This window comes from Bos javanicus, chromosome 11 (genome assembly GCF_032452875.1).
Source record: "Bos javanicus breed banteng chromosome 11, ARS-OSU_banteng_1.0, whole genome shotgun sequence".
NCBI lineage: Eukaryota > Metazoa > Chordata > Mammalia > Artiodactyla > Bovidae > Bos > Bos javanicus.
Genome location: NC_083878.1, coordinates 77,766,098 through 77,789,469, shown reverse-complemented (window position 1 = coordinate 77,789,469; position 23,372 = coordinate 77,766,098). Strand labels below are relative to the sequence as shown.

The 23,372-nt window shown below is 43.8% G+C and overlaps 1 protein-coding gene across 1 annotated transcript in view; it reads right to left on the bottom strand.

Moving 5' to 3' along the window:
• APOB (apolipoprotein B) overlaps positions 1-23,372 on the bottom strand; it is a 42,124-nt gene that overhangs the window by 3,082 nt on the left and 15,670 nt on the right. The window contains exons 16-27 of the mRNA XM_061433198.1: positions 23,034-23,225; positions 21,978-22,145; positions 21,090-21,301; positions 18,186-18,368; positions 16,936-17,057; positions 12,671-12,881; positions 11,949-12,124; positions 11,636-11,823; positions 10,802-10,947; positions 9,385-9,758; positions 957-8,513; positions 96-210 (exon numbers count right to left, since the gene is read on the bottom strand). Of these exons, the coding sequence (XP_061289182.1) occupies positions 96-210; positions 957-8,513; positions 9,385-9,758; positions 10,802-10,947; positions 11,636-11,823; positions 11,949-12,124; positions 12,671-12,881; positions 16,936-17,057; positions 18,186-18,368; positions 21,090-21,301; positions 21,978-22,145; positions 23,034-23,225 (9,644 nt within the window). The remainder of the gene's footprint in view (positions 1-95; positions 211-956; positions 8,514-9,384; positions 9,759-10,801; positions 10,948-11,635; positions 11,824-11,948; positions 12,125-12,670; positions 12,882-16,935; positions 17,058-18,185; positions 18,369-21,089; positions 21,302-21,977; positions 22,146-23,033; positions 23,226-23,372) is intronic.

Below are 23,372 nucleotides of genomic sequence, written 5' to 3'. Positions count from 1 at the left end.
AACCCCCCAGGAAACAGATGGGCCATCACAAAAAGGAGGTGGAGATGGCAGACACCACAATGACTAGAAAAAAGATGAAATTAAAAGTTCCCTACCCAAGTCCTTGATATTTGCCATCTTCTTCATATTCTGCACTGAAGTCACGGTGTGCAAAGGATGCGTTAGTCTTATACACTAACATGCCACCTTCGATTTTGTGTGTTCCTACAACTGTATGGGACAGATTTTATATTTCATTAGATTAGTAACTGCAGGATATAAATATTTTCCTTGTGAAAACAGAATTCTATCTTAATTATATGTCTTATATGTTTGTAACATGCAGTACTAATTTGAAAAAAAAAATAGGAGACCTTATTCATCCTAAAATTATTACAGAAACACCTATTTTCTCTGAAACTATTTCTGTAGAATGTCAGTAGGTTTTCAACAGGATGGTTTTCAAACATGGAGTATAAATGTATCTCCTTCCTGCCTCTTTTAAATTTTGCTACAGATAGCAGCTTTGCCTCAAGTCCTATCTAAATACATAATAATTTATTTACAACTCTCTTTGAAGAAATACAGCACGTGCAGAGGGTGGGGGAGCTTCGCTGGTGGCTCAGTGGTAAAGAATCCACCTGCCAATGCAGGAACCATGGGTTCGATCCCTGATCTGGGAAGATCCCACATGGCAAGGAGCAACTAAGCCTGTGTACTACAACATTTGAGCCTGTGCTCTAGAGCCCGGGAACTGCAACAACTGAAGCACAGGCTCTGCAACAAGAGAAGCCATTGCAATCAGAAGCCCACGCACCACAACTAGAGAGAACCCCTCACTCGCCACAACTACAGAAAACTCCATGTAGCAACGAAGACCCAGCACAGCCAAATATAAATAAAGTCTTAAAAAAAAAAAAAAAAGAAATACAGCCTGGGGGCTGGGGGTGGGGTGGGGAGTCAGGAAATTTTCTTACCATTTAGGTCATATTCCAGGAATTGAATGGTCGAGCTGCATGTGGAATCAAGGAATGTTTCAACATGATCTCCTTTGTTTTTCAAACCAGCACTCCAAGTGGTGTTATACAAGGGCGAGGCCACCTCAAAACGCGCAGTCAGTGTTCCAAAGGAAGGAACGAGAATTCCAGCAGGTACAGAGAACTTCATGGAAGGAATCTCAAGAGTCTGCTCGGGCATGGTGATGGTCGGCAGCTCAGAGTCTGCGATGTTACTGGCCACTGTGTTTAGATCCAGAACAGTGCTGCCAACTGAAATACTTTTGGGAAGGGTGAACTGGGACACAGTCAACTGAGATGCAGGCACAGTTATCTCAAAAAAGGGAACAGAGGAGGCTTCTGGTTTAGAGTATTGTATTAACACATCAACTCTGGGGAATTTTACTTGGGATAGAGTTGATACGTTGAAGGTCAATGGAAGAGTACTTAGGTTCTTGTAGATTTTTATTTCACTGAGGTCAAGTGTGTAGGATGGAATCTGAAGATCTGTAAAGGGGACTTGGAATGTAGGTGTGACATGAATGGAATTTTGATTATTTCGTTTCAGTCCAGGAATAATGAATTTATCATCCAATTCTTGCATGGGGATAGAAACAAGATAACCATTGGGGTTTTTGGTATATATGAGGGCAGTTGCAGCACGGAGATACTGTTTCCTATTAAGGCTGGTGGTGACATTCAGCTTTAGGAGGTCCCATAAGCTTTTGTCATAAACTGGTAGGACAGTATCTTTGAGGAACCGTAGGTACCCTTCTAAGGAGACTGCCATGTCAAAGCGAGCCACTTCTTGGTCATTAGAGAGCTGTATATTGTTCTGGAGAGACCCAGAAGGAACCTGGACCTCACTGTTCCAGCTGATTTTCTGGTTCTCAGTGTTAACATTCAAGGAGACTTCCTGGCCAAGGAAATTGATTTTAAGGAGGGAATTGGGCTGATGTGCACGGACCTGAACAAGGGCTGATATTTTCCACAGGGAGAGCTCCAGGGTGGCTTTGCTTGTATGCTCTCCAGATGTTAAAATGAGGCCCCCTAGCTCTAAATGGTTTTTCATATTTTGTTCCCAGATGATATATATGCGTTGGAGTGTGGCTTCTCCAGCAAAATTTTCTTTTACTTTGAGGTCCCAGAGACCATCTGCTTTGGAGGCTCCTTGCAGTGTCACAGAAGATCTGGTGCCCTTGGAATTCAAGTAAGTGTTGGCTTCACTGGCAAGAGACCCTGAATATCCCCATGAACCAAAAGAACCCTCAACACCTCCTTTGGTAGACGACTCAATGGAAAAGTAAGAGGTGAGGCTTTCTAAGGTGAGCTTGTGGGCAACTGCTCCCGTAGCAGCAGAGAGCAGTTTGGGGGAATTGAAATTATACTTTAATTCAATGGCTGAAGAGACAGTAGGTTTTGACTTGGTATTCCCATGAAGCTCTTGCTTGAAACTCATTTTCAAAATTGGAATTTGGACCCTTGCCGTTGTCGTCACTGATGCGTCCATATTTTTCTTGGTGAAACTAACGGTACTGTCATGATTGCCCTCCACAAATCTGTTACTCAGGGACAAAGCGGTGGCTAACTTTAGTCCTCTTTTCCTCGTCAAACTTGAGGTGCCCTCTAATTTGTACTGCAGTGTATCCATGACAGAAGACGATGAAGTAAGAAAATGAGCGACAATATCTGACTGGTTATACAGACCAACATTGGTATTCAGTGTGATGACGCTCGATTTAAAGGAAAAATCATAGGTAATATTGCCCAGGGCTGGAATTAAAATTTTGTTTATGGTACTCAATACCTTGAACTCTGGAAGAGAAAGCTCAGAAAGTTCCTTCGGGACAGGAAGGGCCGGCAGCTCTAAGAAGGGCAGGACTAACGTGTATGAGGGTACGGAGATGCTAGAACCCAGGACAGTGATGCTGGGGGTGCTGATCTCTTTGGGGATCATATACTCAAATGTTAACATCTTCACTGTGAAGGGAGACACTTCAATGTTGGCAACTGGAATAGTGTATCCAGGAATTTTATAGATCTTGGGTTGCTGGTTAAGGGATTTTTCAACTTTGTACTTATCAAATGTAGTTTTTGCTTCATTATAGGATTTGATAAAAAAATCTAGTGCCTGGTTTCTGACTGTCTCGAAAAGCCTGGAGAAGGAATTGATGTTACGATGGATAAGAGCGTAGAAGGCATCCAGAGGAACTGGGATGGAGTGCTTGTCTTTGTTTTTCTTATACTGAGCCCTTACACTTAAATCAAATGATTGCTTTGTTGTTTTCAAGAAATCCTTCAAGCCTGTCTTTTTCCATAAGGAGATTTCTTTTATCTGGGGAGTTGTGAGCTTTGTGTAAGGTAGAGTCATTTCAGGGATTGTTAAAGGAATGTTTAAGAAATCCAGGTTGGCTTCTCCATTTATTCCTATGTGGGCTTCGATGCTTTTCTCATTGTTGCCAGCAGAGAAATTTTGATGGTACTTATATTGATTGAACCTGCCACTTGCTTGCCAACTGGCTTGCTGGGTACTAGGACTCAGAAACAGTGCATAATTATTCAGAAAGTCTATCTTCCCTGTCAGTTTTAATGGAAAGCTAACTCTCAAGTTCCCTTCATTGTTTGTGGATGCAGTCATCTCATATGGCTGTGCTGAGAAGAAAAGAGAATTTCTCAAAGTTCCAACAACTTTCCCATTTAAATGAGCATCATGGTTGCCAGTTATCTCCGCCTTCCCCTCTTGAAGCAGTGCCAGGCCTTTAGCAGTTAGAACACTGCGACCCACGTGCTGACATTCAGCTTGTGACTGGATTTCAAATTTAGAGAAGTTGAGGAATCGAGACTCATATAGTATTTTTTGGTTCACTCTTAGGTGTTTGCTGTTGATCTTATTAGACAATCTGAAGGAAGTGATGGACTCTTCCACAGTAAAGCTGCTTTGGGATTCATGTGTTCCCTCATCTGAGAATTCGTGGCAGGCCAATTTCCAGGATGCTCTTCCAGAAGAAGCCCATGCTATGTGTCCAGCTTCCAACAGGGTCTTGAGGTCACTGTGCAGGTCAGCCTGGCTGGAGAAGTCCAGCTGGGGGATGTTCAATTTGTGGAAGTACTTTGTGTTACTGTCCAGGGTAAGTTGATTACTTATGTTGACGAGCACACTGCTACTGAGCTCCAGTGTATTTTTTTCTGTGTGTATACCTGCCACTGTGTTTGACTTTCCCTCAATAGCATTTCCAACCCAGAGCACCTCACTCTCATGCTCTGTCTTCAGGTACTTGCTGGAGAACCTCACAGATTCCTTCAGAACCAGTGGATTAAGTGTAGGGTCTGAAAGTTGTGCTTTTGCTTGAAAATCAAAATTGAGCACTTCTAATCTGGATGCTCCTTTGGCGGTGATGGAAGCCTCCATCTCTGCCTGGTTTGCCAAAGCTGTTGCATTCTGAATGTCAGCATTTGCATCTAATGTGAAAAAAGGAGACTGGATTTTCAGAATGCTGTACAGCTTGCCAAAAGCAGGTACTTCAATTGTGTGTGAGATATGGGGAAGCTGGAATTCTGGGATGTGAAGGTCAGAAACTTGAAAATCTGTAAGGTTGAGATTCGGGATGACAAATTCTGGAATAGTGATTTCCGGTAAATGGAAGTCTGGCACAGTGATTCCAGCAAGAATGGTATCCACCCCGCTCAGATCCCCCAGGTACACTTCTGGGACTGGCCACTGCAGCTCACTGTTCAGCATCTGGTCAATGGTTCTGACGATCTTTATTTTTATTTCTACGAAGTCAATTGTAAAGGAAGGGATGTGGAGGGTATTAAGGATGGTAAATTCTGGCGTGGAAAAGCTGGATGGGATTTTCACATCCTTCAGTGTTTTGAAGTTGATCTGAAAGGATGGGATCCTCAGATCTGTCAGGGGAACGATGAAGTCAGGAGTCTGATATGTAGCCTCCTGAAGGGCATGGAGACTGATTTTGAAGGCAGGTATGGTCCCAAAGGTGGTCTGGATTTCAGGAACAGTGAACCCTTGTTCTACTAACGTTTTCAGGTTTTCAGCCCAGTCTTGGATCGAATACTGTTCTGCAAAGTCAGTAAGGTTCTTAGCAGCAAGAGCCCACCAGTCAGAAATGTAGGTGACGAGTGTGTTGTAGACCTGGCCCACTAGGAATAGGTACCGCTGGAGTTCCTGCTGTACATCCATTTGATATACTCGGTCTCGAAAATCTTCCAGGGTCTCCTGAAACTTTGCTTTCATGTAAGTTACAGATGTTGAACTTAGAGCCTCCTGTAACCAATCCAAGACTAAGGTGATTTTGGTGGCCTTTAGGTTTTCCAGATAGGTTGAGACCACAATCCTAGCATCCTCTACAAGCAGTCTGAGTGCCTTTGCTTTCTGTGGGAATTCCAGGGCCTGAATTTCATCATTGATTCGCTGAGTCACCTCATGAATTTTGTTATTGGTTTCATCTACAAACTGGTGGTAATCAAATGACCTTAATTTTTTTACCAACATGTCAAGGAATCTGTTTACTTCTTCAAGGAATTGATTAAAAGACAATGCTTCAAGCTGCTTGAGAGCATTGTCGGTAAGCCCAATCAATTTTTCAACAATTTCTGCCATCTTGACCTGCTGTAGGACACTGCTTAGCTTCTGAACAGTCTCCTGCAGCTTATATTGTTGGGTCAACTGCACTGATTTATCCATTAAAGCCTGGATGTGTTGATCTATTTTATACATCTTAATGAACTCATGGACCATGACTCTGAAAGCATTGATTTCCTCAGTTACTTTAAAACCTTCAGAAAGACTTGTAACACGGTATTTGACATGCTCAATAATTTCCTTTATTCTTTGAAATGGGATTGTAGTTCTCAACTGATCTAAAAGCACTCTGACGTCAACAGCTTCAACCTGCTGTTTGAACATTTCAGCAAGGTGATGGATGTCTACAGTCTGAATCTGTACCTTGAGCTGTTGCAATTTTTCTTGTATCTGGATTCTGATTTGATACTTAGTATCCATATTTTGAATCCAAGATGCAGTACTACTTTCAGTTTTGTTAAAATCAAAATTTTCAATAAAAAAATACAGATCACGGATTTTTTTTACTAAATTGACACGGATATGATAATGTTCATCAAGAATTTTCAATTTTTCAATGATTTGATCAATAATCTTAGCAATAGTTGTCTTAAAATCATGCAAATCATAATTATCTTCAAAATACTGATCAAATTGTATCACATATGTTTGCAGCTGAGACAGTTTTTCATTAAGGTTGATTGTGGCATTGTCTAATACAATTTGCAGGTCATTTTCTGTGAAAGCAGTTAGTTTCTCCTTGGCACTCAAAACTTGTCTCTCCCAATTGAACGTGCTCAGATAATCACTAACTTGCTGTGAGAGTCTGTCCAAGGCTTCTACATATTTCCTCATGTGTTTATCAATATGGGTGCGCTTCAATTCTTTCTGTACAGTCTCCAGTGCACCTATAACTACTACCCGAGTCTTCTCAAAATATTTTGGCAGGAATTTAAAGAATGGGAGATGGATGGTGTGAGCATTTTGGTTCTTATCATATTTTACAGAAGCAACAAGAGTGAATTCCTGGGGCTGGCCAACAGAATCCCTCATCTCGAAAGTGTCAATGACATTGATGGGCTCGTTGAGGACAAGTGGCACTGCAATAGGGAAGTCCAACACAGTGAGGTCAGCCAGGGCTCGTCCACTGAGCTCAACACCAGCTTTGTCTTTTGTGTTGTAAGCACTGAAGTCCTGGCTGTATTCATTTTGGTTCAACTGGGTCCTGAGTTTCCAGTCGCCTGTCTGCTCGGCCAGAGTGAGTAGGGCACTGACTTTGTGATCAAGAGCAGTGGTGATGCTTCTCTTGGACATGAGACGGTGACTTGTGGATCCTCTGTAGTCATGGGAGAAAGTAAAGGCCAGAGGTTCTGCTTTCAACAGGAATTTGCTGTACAGCTGCCCCGTGTGTTGTCCCCAGAGAACCAGCTCCCCATTGCCATTTGTATGTGTGTCGATGGTCATTGTAAATGGGGCCACTGCAGAGTGGAATGCATTGCTGAAATGCAGGGAGTCTGAGTTGTAGTTTGTTCTGATGTCCACAGTTGAAGCAAGCCCAGCAATGTTCGTGTTGAGCCGATGGCTAAACTCTGTTCCCTGTACCTTAGCTACAGTGTCTGCTTTATAGCTTGCAGATAAGTCAGCATAAGAAAGAGTGTAGATGTGTTTTATTTCATCATTTTGGTAGGCTCCTTTTATGGTCCCACCCACATTCAGCTTCAGAGGTTCTAGCCTTAATTTTCCATTGTTGGTCATATCCAGAGCACTGAATTTCAAGTCACTGTTTAAAGTAGTTACCAGGGAATAGGGCTCTAACTGTAGATTAAAATTTTGCTTATAAAACTTGTCAGAGCTATAAATGTTGTCAAGTTTGGAAGAGAAGTCCAGTGAAAACCCTACAATGTTCAGATTGTTTGTGTAGTCAAGTTTCATTTCATCATATGAACCCATTATGTCATTTGAAAGCTTGAGTCCTTCCTGGTTGATTTTGAAGTGGAAGATGTTTTTGCTGTCGACACCCAGAATCATGGCCTGATAAGCACTTCCCAGCGACACCTCTGTGGGGGCAGCTTTTCCATCTAGACTGAATTTCGCATGGTGTTCTCGAAAGCGGCCGTTTGATGTTAATTTCAGAGATGCCCCAGAGAGGCTGACTGCCGCGTTGAGTTCATTCTCCAGCACTAGGGGATTATACTTGAAGCTGGTCGTTGCACTGGTGGACATTCCGTCCCGGGCAATCCTGAGTGTTGCCTTGTGAGCACCACTGTTAATCTTGTCAGTGCCCAAAATATCGGCATTTAACTCGAGGCCGTGAGAATTTAGAGATCCAGAAAGCAGGGTGAAGAACCTTAGTGCCTTGTAATCAGCCTGATACTCAGAACGGAGCAATGCATGCTGCTTAGAGAAGGTCAGATCCACTTTGTTTGACGTGGCAAAGTCCTCATACTTCCCGTTGGTGTCAGATTTCAGTGTCAGCTCATAGTTCTCATATTTCAGGGAAGCAGTATTTTTCACGAGGCCATCTTGCAGATCCGAGGTAGAGGTAATGGAGACAGTGCCATCATCATACCTTCCTGTTATCTGATTGGTGCCCTGGACATAGGAGGAGTTAAACCTCAGGTTGGATTCTCCAGTGAGCTGGCCCGTGGCAGGATCTCTCTGATAAGACAGGTCATATGCGCCTTTAGCATAGAATGCAGAGGCTCTGAACTGTCCGTCAATCTTGACTTCCTTGACGTACAAATGCTCTTTCTTCTTTGAGTCCAAATGGACTGACGCAGAAATCTGTGGGCCCCAGGCACTGGATGCGTCAAATGTTAGCAGACCTTCTGAGGCCGGACTGTTTCCCCTTTTCTCTACAAGACTGAATTTGACATTTGAATCCAGAAATTTGTGGTGTAGAGACCCATCACCTGAGAAGGTGAGTGTATTCCTGTGGTCATATGCTGTTTTTCCAGATCCTAGCATAAAAATCAAAACACACTGATTAAATGAAGTCATGCATCTTCAGAACAATTTCTATGGTGAAAGGCTTTCAGTAATAAAGTCCCATTGGTCTGGGTCAGTTGTGCCACAGTCTCCTCTATCTGTAGTGTGAGCATAAAATCTGACAGCAAAAGGCCTTCCTCCCAGAAGCCCTCCCTGACTACCACAGACCTTGCTGGGTTTCCCTTTCAAGTGCCTCCACTTTATACCTAGACTGTATCACAGCATCTTTTACATTGAAATCTAATTGCTAGTTTATCTGTTCATTTTCTCTCTTACTGCCTAGTAGGATACTTGATACATATGTGTTTAATAAATATTTCCAAAAGAAGAGAGGCAGGGAGGGAAAAAGGTAAGAAAGAAAAAGTATAGGGTTCCCTATTTGCAGGGCAGCAGTGGATACACAGACATAGAGATCAGACTTATGAACAAGGTGGTGGAGGGGGAGGAAGGAGAGGGTAGGATATATGGAGAGAGTAACATGGAAACATATACATTACCATATGTAAAACAGACAGCTAATGGGAATTTGCTGTATGACTCAGGGAACTCAAACTGGGGCTCTGTAACAACCTGGAGGGGAGGGGTGGGAAGGGAGGTGGGAGGGAGGTTCAAGAGGGAGGGGACATAGGCATACCTATGGCTAATTCATGTTGATGTTTGGCAGAAACCAACACAATATTGGAAAGTAATTATCCTTCAATTAAAAATAATAATAAAAAAAGAACAGGGTTCCAAGTAGCAAGAAAAATATCTGTAAGGAAGTTTTTCCCTTCCTAGAGGAGGTTCTCCCGCTGGGACATGCAGCGAAGCTGTTCTGTGACCCTCCCCGCGAGCATGGCTCACCTTGCACGTGGTAGGAGAGCAGGTTGACCACAGAATCTGCCTTCACGTGGTACTGAGCCTGAAGGCTCCAGTGGTCTGTGCTGGTGTTGCCCCCAGTATAGGAGGCAGACCAGTTGTACAAGTTGCTGTAGATACTTGTGGAGAGGTCTAGCACACCCAAGAGGGGCAGCCGCAGTGGATACAAGTTGGGGATGGTAAAAGTGGGGATTTGGAACTCTTTCGATGGCAGGTGGAATCCCAGAGGCTGGAAGTTGAGGGCTGGAGTCTGAATCGTCTTGAACATCTTTAGATCTTCGGAGGATTTGCCACCAAAAGGCAATGGGATCTCAATTTCCATACTGTTCTTGTTCAAGGTGTATTTGATCCGACCGTCACTGAAATAAAGAGCAAAGACAGTGCCCACAGTCAGACAGCAAGAACTTCACCGCCTCCTGACCTTCCAAACAATAGTGCAGGTGTCCCATTGTCAATCCAATACTGCACATTGCTCATGCTCTTCCCAAGGCCTGGAGTCCCTGGTTTTAATCCCTACCTATCAAACTCTCAGATTCATTCAAATCCCTTCCAAGAGCTGCGTCCTTATGACTGCTATTGCTATTGCTAAGTCACTTGGGTCGTGTCCGAATCTGTGTGACCCCATAGACAGCAGCCCACCAGGCTTCCCCATCCCTGGGATTCTCCAGGCAAGAACACTGGAGTGGGTTGCCATTTCCTTCTCCAGTGCATGAAAGTGAAAAGTGAAAGTGAAGTCGCTCAGTCATGTTCGACCCTCAGCGACCCATGGACTGCAGCCTTCCAGGCTCCTCCATCCATGGGATTTTCCAGGCAAGAGTACTGGAGTGGGGTGCCATTGCCTTCTCTGTCTAAGTCATAGTTGTGTGGGCTAGGTTGCTTCAGTCTTGTCTGACCCTTTGCGACCCTGTGGACTGCCAGGCTCCTCTGTCTATGGGATTTTCCAGGCAAGAACGCTGGAGTGGGTTGCATGCCCTCCTCCAGGGAATCGTCCTGACCCAGCGATAGAACTGGAGTCTCTTACAGCTCGTGCATTGGCAGGCAGGTTCTTTACCACTAGCACCACCTGGAAGCCCAAGTCATAGTTTTTCTTGTTCTTACAGTGACATAATCACTTACCTCCAAAAGCGTTTCATAACCGTGAAACATCTTAGGGACAGAGTACTAGGATCTCCTAATTACTTTCTTAGGATTCTTTTTGTTAACTGGGTTGGTGTTCACATTCTGACCTCATATTTACTAATGCAAAAATGCCATAGCATTTATGCTACAGTTACTAATGTCTTTAAATTGCTCACATCACTTCCATTAAAAATGTAAATTGAAAAAAAGCCTAGATCATGCTAAGTAAAATCTTCCATTTACGTCTCATAGTTCAAGAAATTTTTCTGGTTCATTTTTTCACCTTTTCAAGAAGAGGTTGTCTGGGATGTGGAAGTTTGGCAATTCCATTTTCTGGAGGCACAACTCTTGCAGGCCACTGAGTTGATCTTGTATATTCTGGGCGTAAGGAAGACTCCTCGATGTCTCCTGGAGCCAGGTGCTTGCTGCCTACAAAATAACAGGAGTTTTAAAAGGAGTGGGCATGGACAGGCATCATACACAATTCACATTAGGTGATAATCCAAATTTGACAGCTCTATCATTAAGCAGGATGATATACTCAAAGTTAAAATATAAATCATAAAAATTATTTAATTTTGGTTGGCAGTAATTCATCTCTTTCTGTATTTTATAAAAGGAATGCATAGCATAGTCAACCCTCTAGCCAGTGTCCTGTAGTTCCCTGTGATGTCTTAGGCACAGGTAACTCTTCTGCTTAGTATTCATTTGGTATTTCAAACATACAGCCTTGTGTAAATGGGTAACTAGGCACATGTTAAGGGCTTCCCTGGTGGCTCAGTGGTAAAGAACCTGCCTGCCAATGCAGGAGAAGCAAGTTCAATCCCTGGGTAAGGAAGATGCCCTGGAGTTGGCAACCCACTCCAGTATTCTTTCCTGGGAAATCCCATGGACAGAAGAGCCTGGTGGGCTATAGTACATGGGGTTGCAAAACAGCTGGACAAGACTTAACACCTAAACAACAACCGTGTACACGTCAATGCTTTTTTTTCTCTCCAGGAATTCCCTGGGGGTGGGAAGCATACCTTCTCCATCTTTGGATATTCTCTTTCACCTAATATAGGGTTGACTATGTAATTATCACTGTGTATTTATTGACTGGCTGACATGTACTCACAGCAACTAATTTGGAACCCATGTGCTGAAAAGTCAGGTCTGTCTGAGGAACTCTGCGATCCAGGAGAATATTGGCATACGTATGCAAGCTTTTAGGAAAAGCAGAGAGATCCACAGGGAAATTGGAAGTTGCTTTTTTAGTATCCACATTGGTGCCTGTGTTCCATTCAAATTCAATCTTATCTCCATCTGAAAACACACATGGGAAATAGCTGTCAGGAGCACCAGGTCAGTCCCGACCTATGGCCGTCAGCACTGCCCTCAAGTACACGGAGCTCTTCTTGGGTGTGCTCACGTAGGAGGGACATACACACCATAACGCCATGCCACCTTCTTGGATATTGTTGAGCCATAAGCCGTGGCAGAGGAGTCCATCTGAAGGAGCAGTTTTGAGGGAGACCAGAGGCTGAGAATCTCACTTCTGGCTTCTGCTTGCAAACGGGGTATGGAAATCACACCTTTGATTTTGCCTTCTTCCTTCCTGTCATAGCTATTGAAAAAGAAAAGGTCAACATCAATGATTCTATTCATTCCAAGGAGATACGCAGGATGAAACACGAGTTCTATTTGTGGTGATACACGAATGGCTCAAAGAAGTGACCAGAGATTAAACTCCTCAACTTCTAAAGCTAACTCGGCACAAATTCAGGACTTTCCAGGGAGGTAGGGGAGAGGTTTTCAAAAACTGAATCCTGCTCTACCCTTTACTGTCTCTGCTGTCTTGGCCAAATTATTTAACCCCTCTGAACTGCCATTCCCACATCTATAAAACAGAGAAACTCATACCTACCTTGCAGTTTATCACGTGAGATAATTAAAGTACCCAGCACAGTGCCTCATGAATAGTAATACCAATGAATGGCAGGCAGGTCCAACCAGACATGAGCGGACAGTCAGAATGATGAGGGTTCTCTCTGTCCCTTGCACTGTGGACTGTGGGTACCCCTGGCCTGGTCAGCTTTAAAGCTGAAAAGGAAGAAAGGGCAGATCCAGGAAGGTCCACAGCTCTGTCCAGACCCCCTAGAGAGTTCCTTACCTTATGTGGCCAGTGAGGGTGACCTCAGTGATTTTCTTGTTCTGAAAGTCCAGGGTGAGCTTGTAAGACTTCTTTTCCTTAGAATGTTCATAATTAACTTTGAGGACTGTCCCAAAGTCAATGTCAAAATCTGGAATGTGGAGTTCACTGGACAAGGTCTTACTCTGCCGGTTGTATCTGAACAGCAGAGTAGCCTCGGTCTGCTTCACACCTGGGAGAGTGTACAAGTCAAGATGCGTATTCATCAGCTCCGTATAGGAAGAAAAGAGAACAAGGCAGAGAAACTTCCAGAACTTAAAGCACTCAACTGAGGACACAGTTCAAGGATTTTACTTTAAATTTTTAAGTCTAGGGTACCTGGACATGTGTTCAGTTTGTAAATATTTACTGATTACTTATCATGGGCGAGACACTGCTCTCGGCACTGGGATTCCCAGTCCTCATGGAGCTGACATTCCAGTGGGACATGTACAGACAATAAGCAAGTACATTGTGTCCGGTGGTCATAAATGTTAAGATGAAAAGTAAAACTGGATAAGATGATAAAGGACAGACAAGCATAGAAGACGTGCTGTTTCATGCGTGGTGGCCAGAGAAGCTCTGATAAGAGGATATGTGGGCAGAGGCTTGAAGGAAGAGAGAGGGTGAGGGACTTCCCTGGTGGTCCATTGGCTAAGATTCCAAGCTCCCAGTGTAGGGGACCCAGGTTGCATCCCTGGTCAGGGAACTAGACCACACATGCCACAACTTAGAGTTCGCATGCGGCCACTGAAGATCTTGCATGCCGCAGCTAAAGACCTGGCACAGCCAAACGAATAAATGAAAGTGAGAAAGATGCTGAGCCAGGCTGTATCCTATGGGGAGAGTAGTCCAGGCAGAGGAAATCAGAAGTGCAAAGGGCCTGACATGAGGAACGCTTAGCATGTTCAGGGATCAGTAAAGGCTTGGCTCTGTCAGGCACACATCTCCGTGTGAGCATCTGCCAATGACATCCTTCCTGGTGCCCTGCCTTCCTTTCTCCCAGCTCCTCCCTTCTTTGTCACAAGATTCCCAGGTTTCCTTCAGTTCACAGGTTTACCCATTTTACATCTCTTGTAAAATTGTTAAATGACATTTTTTTTTCATACATATCCCCTGTGAGCACCCCCTTTCCTGGGGGTTTTATTTTCCTTTTGTTTTTAATCTTGTGACTTACTGTTCCTGCATAAATAATCATCCACAGTGAATATCTCAGCTTCTCCTAAAACCTAAAACCTGCTTCTCCACTGGCCTTTTCCATCTCAGGACATGGCAACCCTGATCTTCATCTGCTCAGGCCAAAATTTTGAGTTGTCCTGAGAGCCTTTTTTCTCTTACACTGAATATCCACTGTATCAGGCAAATTCTGTCTGGCTAACCCTCAAAATATGGCCAGAATCCAACCACATTTGCCACCACCAATCCAATCCAATGCACTGCCATCTCTGGCCTGGATTATTGTGACAGGCTGCACCCTAGTTTCTCTGCCCTTGTCCTTCTAAAGTCTTTGCTCAGCATAAACACAAATCAAATAGTTTCTTCTTCAAAAGTAAACAAATAGGACATCACCAAACTTAGAGGCACAGCAAAGGAAATCATAAACAAAATGGAAAGAAGACCTACCGACTAGGAGAAAATATTTGCAAACCACAAAGAGCTTAATTTCCAAAATATACAAACAGCTTATACAGCTCAACATCAAAAAGCAAACAACCCAATCAAAAAATGTGTTCTCTAAAGAAGAGATAGAGATGGCCAAGAGGCATTTGCGAAGATGCTCAGCATCACTAATTATTCAGTTCAGTTCAGTTCAGTTCAGTTGCTCAGTTGTGTCCGACTCTTTGCGACACCATGAATTGCAGCACGCCAAGCCTCCCTGTCCATCACCAACTCCCGGAGTTCACTCAGACTCACGTCCATCGAGTCAGTGATGCCATCCAGCCATCTCATCCTCTGTTGTCCCCTTCTCCTCCTGCCCCCAATCCCTCCCAGCATCAGAGTCTTTTCCAATGAGTCAGCTCTTCGCATGAGGTAGCCAAAGTATTGGAGTTTCAGCTTTAGCATCAGTCCTTCCAATGAACACCCAGGACTGATCTGCTTTAGAATGGACTTATTGGATCTCCTTGCAGTCCAAGGGACTCTCAAGAGTCTTCTCCAACACCACAGTTAAAAATCATCAATTCTTCTGTGCTCAGCTTTCTTCACAGTCCAACTCTCACATCCATACAAGCCCACTGGAAAAACCATAGCCTTGACTAGACAGACCTTTGTTGGCAAAGTAATGTCTCTGCTTTTTAATATCACTAATTATTAGAGAAACACAAATCAAAACTACAGTGAGGTATCACCTCACACTGGTCAGAATGGTCATTATCAAGAAGTCTAAAAATAATAAATGCTGGATAGGATATGGAGAAAACAGAACCCTTCTACTGTGTTGATGGGGCTATAAATTGGTGCAGCCACTATGGAGAACAGTATGGAGGTTCCCTAAAAAACTAAAAACTATAAACATATGATGTAGCAATCCCACTCCTGGGCATATACCCAAATTAGACAAAAAAACCTAATTTGAAAAGACAGATGAACCCCAATGTTCACAGCAGCACTATTTACAATAGTGAAGACATGAAAGAAACCTAAATGTCCACCAACAGATGAATGGATAAAGAAGATCTAGTATACACATACAATGGAATACTGCTGCTAAGTTGCTTCAGTCATGTCCGACTCTGTGCGACCCCATAGATGGCAGCCCACCAGGCTCCCCCATCCCTGGGATTCTCCAGGCAAGAACACTGGAGTGGGTTGCCATTTCCTTCTCCAATGCATGAAAGTGAAAAGTGAAAGCGAAGTCGCTTAGTCATGTCCGACTCTTGGTGACCTCATGGACTGCAGCCCACCAGGCTCCTCCATCCATGGGATTTTCCAGGCAAGAGTACTGGAGTGGGGCGCCATTGCCTTCTCCGACTATGGAATACTACCCAGTCATAAAAAAGAATAAAACATTGCTATATGCAGAAACATGGATGGACCTAGGGATTATTGTTCTAACTGAAATAAGTCAAACAAAGCAAAACAAATATCATATGATATCACTAACATGTGGGATCTAAAAAAAATGATATAAATGAATTTACTGATAAAACAGACTCACAGAAAACAAACTTATGGCTACCAAAGGGCAAAGGGGGTGGATGGGTAAATTAAGACTTTGAGATTAACAGATACACACTATTATATGTAAAAGAGATTAAAAAAGGACCTACTGTATACTGTGTACAGGGAACTATAGTCAATATCTTATAATAACCTATAATGGAAAAGAATCTGAAAAAGTATATATATATATATATAAAACCAAATCACTTTGCTATATACCTGAAAGTAACACATTTTAAATCAAGTATACTTCAATTTTAAAATAGTAGCTTACTTCACTCATTGTAAAAACTAACATCCTTACACAGCCTACATGACCATCCTTCGCCCTGCCCCTATTTCTGACTTCATCTTCTACAGTTTTCCTCCCTGATCTCTGCTTCAACCATACCGACTTCCTTCCTTTTCCTCAAACAGAGGCCATGCACTTGCCCCAGGACCCTTGCACCAGCTGGCCCCTCAGTCTGTAACACTCTTTACATGTGCATTATCCCCTTACCTCTTTCAGGCCTCTTGTTTATGCTCCCTTTACCAGTGAGAGCTTCCCTTTTCAATCCAAATGGCACCGGCTTCCCCCATCCTTTGTCCTGGCTTCCACTCCTGACATCCCCTAGGCCCCTCTGTGCTCTATTCTCCCCAGCACTAATCTGACTTTCTGAATATTTACTTGTTTGGTTGTTTACTATAAACTCCACAAAAGACAGTGACTTTATCTCTGTTTACTGTTTTATCTTCAGCTCTTAGATCAGGCCTGACACTGAACCAGCACTCAGTACAGCTACGGCTAAGTCACTTCCTTCTCCAATGCATGAAAGTGAAAAGTGAAAGTGAAAGTGAAGTTGCTCAGTCATGTCCGACTCTTAGCGACCCCATGGACTGCAGCCTACCAGGCTCTTCCGCCCATGGGATTTTCCAGGCAAGAGTACTGGAGTGAGGTGCCATTGCCTTCTCCAATGGCACCTCACTCCAGTATTCTTGCCTGGAAAATCCCATTGTTAAATACATTAAATGAAATTCATTCTCCTTGTGAGTCCTGGACTTGAGACTGAGGGCGGAGATGGAGGGGCCCTTTTCTGGATACTTGCCTTCAGTCTGAGTTACAAGCTTCAGCATGTCCACCAAGGCTTCACCATCTCTCCGGAGTTCATAGAATGCCTTGGCAGAATACTGTTCCACTTCTCCTGTGGGTTTCAATTCCAGTTCAAATCTAAAGATGTTACAATGCATGCGATGCATAATGTTAGAGCCTTCGTGATGATAATAATGTTGCCAAAACAACTCGGCCTCAACTGCAACAAAAATCTGGTCCTTATTTAACCCTGTCACTTGTCCTTAACTAATGATGATCTTTAAGGTCCCTTCATTTCCTCCAAAAGCCCAAGGCAAGGGCAAATCCCAGGATGCTTGGGGTTTTTGGACCAGCAGGGGTTGGCTGGTTAAGTCAGCAAAGCTGAGAATAAGGAGTGGGAAGTGAAGTGAAAGTTGCTCCATTGTGTCTGACGCTGAGACTCCATGGACTATAAGATCCATGGAATTCTCCAGGCCAGAATGCTGGAGTGGGTAGCCTTTGCCTTCTCCAGGGGATCTTCCCAACCCAGGGATTGAAACCAGGTCTCCCGCATTGCGGGTGGATTCTTTACCAGCTGAGCCACAAGGGAAGCCATGGGGTGGGAGTGGCTTCAAGAAAGACCTTGCCCATGTGTCTGGAGGTAACGGAAACATGGATACTGAACTGGGAGCAAATCAGCATATGTCTATGATCTCCTCTAATGCATGAGGGAGAAAAAGGGGGCGCCAAGTGGCAGTGGGTAGTTTCCTTGAGGGAGTTTGATAAAATTTCCTCTGTTTATTTTTGGAGCTAAGACCTCCCTAGGGGTTATGACACCTCACCTTCCAATACTGCCCTCTCCTCCCCATCTATGGGGATGCCAAAACCTAGCCACACAGCTTAGGTAGGTAACCTTCTCTGTGTAGGGCAGAGGACCACAGTTCTAAATAACCAAGGCACAGAACAAGTTCCTGAGGCTGGTGACATGGCAACACAACACACAGTGTTCTTCCTTGGCTCTGCTTGCATGTGAATGCTCAGTCACGTCCAACTCTGTGTTGCCCATCAGGCTCCTTGGTCCATGGGATTTCCCACAGGAATACTGGAGTGGGTTGTCATTTTCTTCTCCAGCGGATCTTCCCCACCCAGGGATGGAACCCATGCCTGTTGTGTCTCCCGCACTGGCAGGCAGATTCTTTATCACTAGCACCACATGGGAAGCCCTGCTAGGTGGTCATAATCTAGGAGGTGAGCGGATGCTGGGCAGAGACACTGAGCATTTCTGACCTGGTGTCCCCAGTCAGCGGGTAGTAGGAGGAAGAGTCTGTGGAGCTGGCATTGGAGTATGCACCCGTGATGCAATAGCTCAGGCCAATGAAGAAAGGCTTGCAAGTTGACCAGGACTGCCTGTTCTCAATGAGAGGTGGGATCACTTCCGTTTTGGTGGTAGAGACCAAATGCAATGTGTTACTAGTGAAAGAAGGAAAAAAAAAAACCTAGTTATTTTCAAGTCATTGAAATGAACATTACTGATTCTCCCAATGTAAATGCCCCCTTACCCTGGCCCCTATCTTCCCTCTGTTCATATCCACCTCAAATTCTTTGATTTATTCAGAAACACAGAACTGTAAGAAGAACATCAATAAGGCGAACAACCCTGTGACTCTTATCATTTCCCAAAACAATTTGCACTAAGACACTGCACTAAGTTGGTCACATTTCCTATCTGTAGTTTCCATGACAGTAGGAATTAAGAGTCTCCCTTTACAGATGAAAGAGACTCAGAGAGGTCAGTAACGGACACTGGGACCCGACTTCATGGCTGCCCCTTCCTTCCTAAAGTGCAGATAAAAGGTGTCCAACTTGTTTTTCATCTGAAATCCCTCTCCACTAGCTTTTCTCCACCAGCACTAAACATACTCAAGTCTCTTTTCCCACTGTGTACACACACTCCACACCCCTTTCCTGCCCTTCTAGCCCCCTCTTGTCTCCCTCACAATCAAGAAATCTGTCTGCCTCTGTAGCCACCACTTTCATTCAACACCCTTCTCCTGAACAGGGGTCTGACGGCCACCCTCCTGGTGCTTCTGAACTGCCTTCATCAGCATCTCCAGTCACCTCCAATGGACATTTTTTGGCTTTGTCTTCTTTGATCTCTTGGAAGCATTCAGTAGAGTTGCTCACTAATGGCCGGATTAAGACTTTAGAGTCTGAACTAGATCTGAAAATATCTGGTATCCTCCTCCCCAGTATGCTCTTAAAAAATTAGTAAGTGCAAGAATATTTCATAATGTCCTGGTTCCACCTAAGGATGGTCTCTTTGATATATCATGTTCTTTTCTCAGGGCTGTTTTCTCATTTTAGGAGTGTGCTGAGACCAACCTTTGCTGGTGGGTTGGAACTCTAAGTACCAGTGATGCCCTGTCCGTGGGGTGATCCACCCCTGTGGCTACTCCCGGGCCTCTGTGACCATTTATGGCTTCGGTCACCCCTTATCACTCTTTGCTGTATATGCCTCTTCCTTTTACATGTGTATATTCTATCTGTTCTTGTCCTAGTCCCTCATGCCGTACTCTACATGAATCACTGTTTGATTTCAACAACCTCTATGTGCCAGTGATGCCCAGATATGTATTTATAGTTCAGACATCTGCACTGAGCTCAGACCTATGGATCTGACGACAGCTGGGTATTCTCAGTCTCCCACGACTTCCAAGCCAGTGTGTTGAAAATGGCATTTGTCCTTATCCCCCTCACCAACTGCTTTGCTTCTTTAGTCTCTATTTCAATGACGAGCACCCCTGACTCCTCCTGACTCCTTCTTTTTCCTCACCCCGCCCCGTCCACTCCACTCCCTGCATCCAGTCGATCACCAAGTTTCCACCTCCTAAGGATTTCTGGGGTCAGTTCATTGCTCTGTCTGCCTGCCTTCATCAGGTGTGGCACTACCATCTCCCCCAGCATGGGGTTGTAACCAGGCTCCTGACTCATCTTTCTGCTCTGGCCACGCCTCCTCTCGACCCATCTCCCACTCCAGAGTCAGAGTTTTCTAAAACACCAACCTTACCTCATTTACACGCCCACTTTCAACCCTTTTGCCTTCAGAAGAGCCCACACTCCTGAAGATGGCTCACAAGGCTGATCCCTGCCAGCCTCTCACATCCTCTTTCATTGTATTTCCCATGCACTTGACCACATGGAACTTTTCTTGTAGTTCCTGGAACCACATTTTTCCTTCAGTTTCCTTCAGGTCACTGCAGGTGCTTTTCTCTTTGCCTGGGAGCATTCATTCTTTTCTCTTTTGTCTGGGTAACTCCCACACGGCTTCCAGGGATCAGCTGAAGTGTGGCTTTCTCCAGAATGCTTTCCCTAACTGCCACAGGCTCCACAATACACAACATCATGGTCCTCTCCTGCTTCCTCTAACTCAGCCTTCACTTGACAGTCGCCGCTTATCTCACTATATTTGAACTGATAAATTAATGTGTCCTTATATAACAGTTTTATTGTGGAGGCAGAAAGAGAATGAGAGTAAAATGGTCTCCATTCGTCTTATATTTGATAACACTCTTGCAAAGCATTCAGGGGGTTAGAGTTCAGTGAACATAATAATTATTAATTAAAAAGTGTCCAAAATATGGAAACACTGAGGTAAATCCATGTTTGAGGATTATATTTACCATGGAGCTCTCAATAGGAGGTCGCCTCCCACAGTCAGTAGATTAGGACTTTCATGCTTTATCTACTGGACTTGCCATTGTAGACTGGTATGTCCTTTGGTATTTTCCTTGGGAAAAATGTTCATTTCCCAAGGATGTTTTCTCTATAGCTAGTGTTTTTTTTTTTTTTTCCATTCTCAAAAAAAAATCACACAAGAAAATACAATCTAATAGCAACTAATTAATCAGTAGGTCTGAAGTCTCAGCTTAGTGGAATATGAAAAGTCTAGGAAACTTTAATTATGCAGTGAGTCTAGGACAGGTAATCCAGTACCTTCTCTGAGGAAACTGTAGTGAGTCTAGGCAGGTTAAAAGCAGGTAATCCAGTACCTTCTCTCATCCCATTCCCCCCGCCTCCCATCAAGATCCACTGGGGCCTGAATTTTCTCAATCAACTGTGTAGCTTGGCCAAACCCTGCAGTCATAATTTCTTCTACCAAGCTGGCTGGTCAGATCGAAGTGAAAGAATTACCTGCCACTGAACAGCCTGACTGGCCTCTTGGGAGAAGGAATGATGAACTTCAGCTGCCCGGCTTTTAGGACTACTCGTGCCTCCAGGCCTGTTTCATGGAAGAAGTTGGTGTTCATCTGCACCCCGCTCCTGGCAAAGTCTGGGATGACGATGCCCATGTTTGTCACAAACTCCACAGACACAGACGGCTTTGTCACCAGTTCTGCCTGTATCTGTAAGTCAGACAATGACCTAATCAGCTTGGTTCAATAACCTCAGTCCCCTGCAGTCAGATCACCACTCCCCCCACAGCTTCCCACTTCTGGGAAGAATCTCTGGATGGCTCACACCAGAGGAAGCATTACTGAGATGTGTTTGTGGGAGGAAAAGCCATGTTCTCAGTCCTTCAGGGCCAGACTGATACCCAGGACCAGGAAGTACCCACGTTAACTTTAAGTATAACAGGATACAAAGATGACCGAAACACTTAGTTCTCATGTTATAGCCATGCCTGAGTGGAAGTTGCTAGGTGCAACCTGGTGGAAGCCTAATGTTCATCAACACATACACACTACCATGTGTAAAATAGACAGCTGGCGAGAAGCTGCTGTACAACACAGGGAGCCCAGCCTGGTGCTCTATGATGACCTCGAGGGGTGGAGTGGGGGGAGGGGAGAGGGGCTCAAGAGGGAGGTGATATATGTATAATTATGGCTGAGTCACAATATTGTATGGCAGAAACCAACAGAACACAGTAAAGCAATTTTCCTCCAATTAAATTAAAAAATACGTTAAAAAAAGAAAAGTTAATGAGGTGATTCCAATGATGACGCACTTCGTTTTGAATTGCAAACACCTTTTTAAATTGCACAAGACACCTGCCCTGGAGGAAAGTGAACAGATTCTTACATCAGCTACTTCCAGTTTCACTCCAGCTTTGATTCCAGGAGTGATGATGCCGGAGGAGGACACCTGCAGCTGTAATCCAAGTCCAGTGGGGAGTTCAAAGGCATTGTCCATGAAGATGTAGTGAAGGAACAAGTCACTCGTTGAACCTTTCCTTATGAGCTCTTTAATCTATATATCATACAGGACAGAGTGAAAGTAAGCCTCATTGAAGTAGGCTTTCCGAAATGCAGCCTCCCCTATGTCAGACAATAGTTATTCTTCTTTATCCAGATAGAATGAAAGGGACTAGCATATTTTAATTAGCTGAATAGCTTAATAAATAAAGATGAATGATTATTGATTTCAACAAATTGAAATACAAAAATTTGCCCTGGATAGATATCATGTCATTTTCAACTGGGGATTCAAAGGGCATTTCAGACTCTTTCTGGGCCTCTGAGATTTGTGAACTTTAAGTATCATTGCATGGCATGACTTAATTCTGATTATTTGGCATTGGAATACTTGCAGCACAATATATTATGGTCAAACCAGTTTTTTTAAAACTGACGAGCTATTTAGATGATGTACATATCAGTATGCATTAGTGTTTATTCTTTATAACACCTCTGGAAAATAACTTGAGATCTCTTTTATGAAAGCCACATTATTATTCATTATATCCTAGGGAGTATATTTGGATATTTTCTCCCTTTTAAATAAACTAATAATTATGAATATTTAGACAATGGACTGCAGTTTTCTACATACTTTTTTCATAATCACTTCATCATTTAAATATTAAAGCATATCCCTCTAGGTAGAGAGATACACTTAGTACTGTTTTCCACATGAACAAATGAATGCTGTTAATAGATACGTGATGAATAGCTTAATTTCTAAATGCTATCAATTCCTTAGGAATCCAGGAATCTTTTTCACTGACATTTAAGACAAACTTGCATCTCTGAAGGAAGCACAAGCACTTTCTCTGGTCTGCATGACTGGGATCTTAAGGGAGTCTGGAGATCTCAACAGAGCCCAGGCTAACCCATCACCCTATGATGGTCCACTTACCATCTGAGGGATCCCCTGCAGGGTACGAACACCTTTCATCAGCAACTTCCCCAGGAGTTGGAGGTCATGGAGTTTGACAAAGCCAAGCTCTTCTCCCAAGATGCGGAGGTAGGCTCTGGCTTCTGGGAAGTCTTTGGATTTCAGATCTTTGACCAGCTTCTCAACGTTGAACATGACTCCATTGACCATGTCCTGGGATTTTAACAACAAAATGTCTAGTGAGGTGTGAGTGCTGTCAAACACCCTTGGGATAAGGTGTGGGACCTCCCTGTTGCAGCTGTGATGAGCCTAAATATAAACCCTCGTGGTGGGGACGTGGGGCAGACACTGAAACCAGGC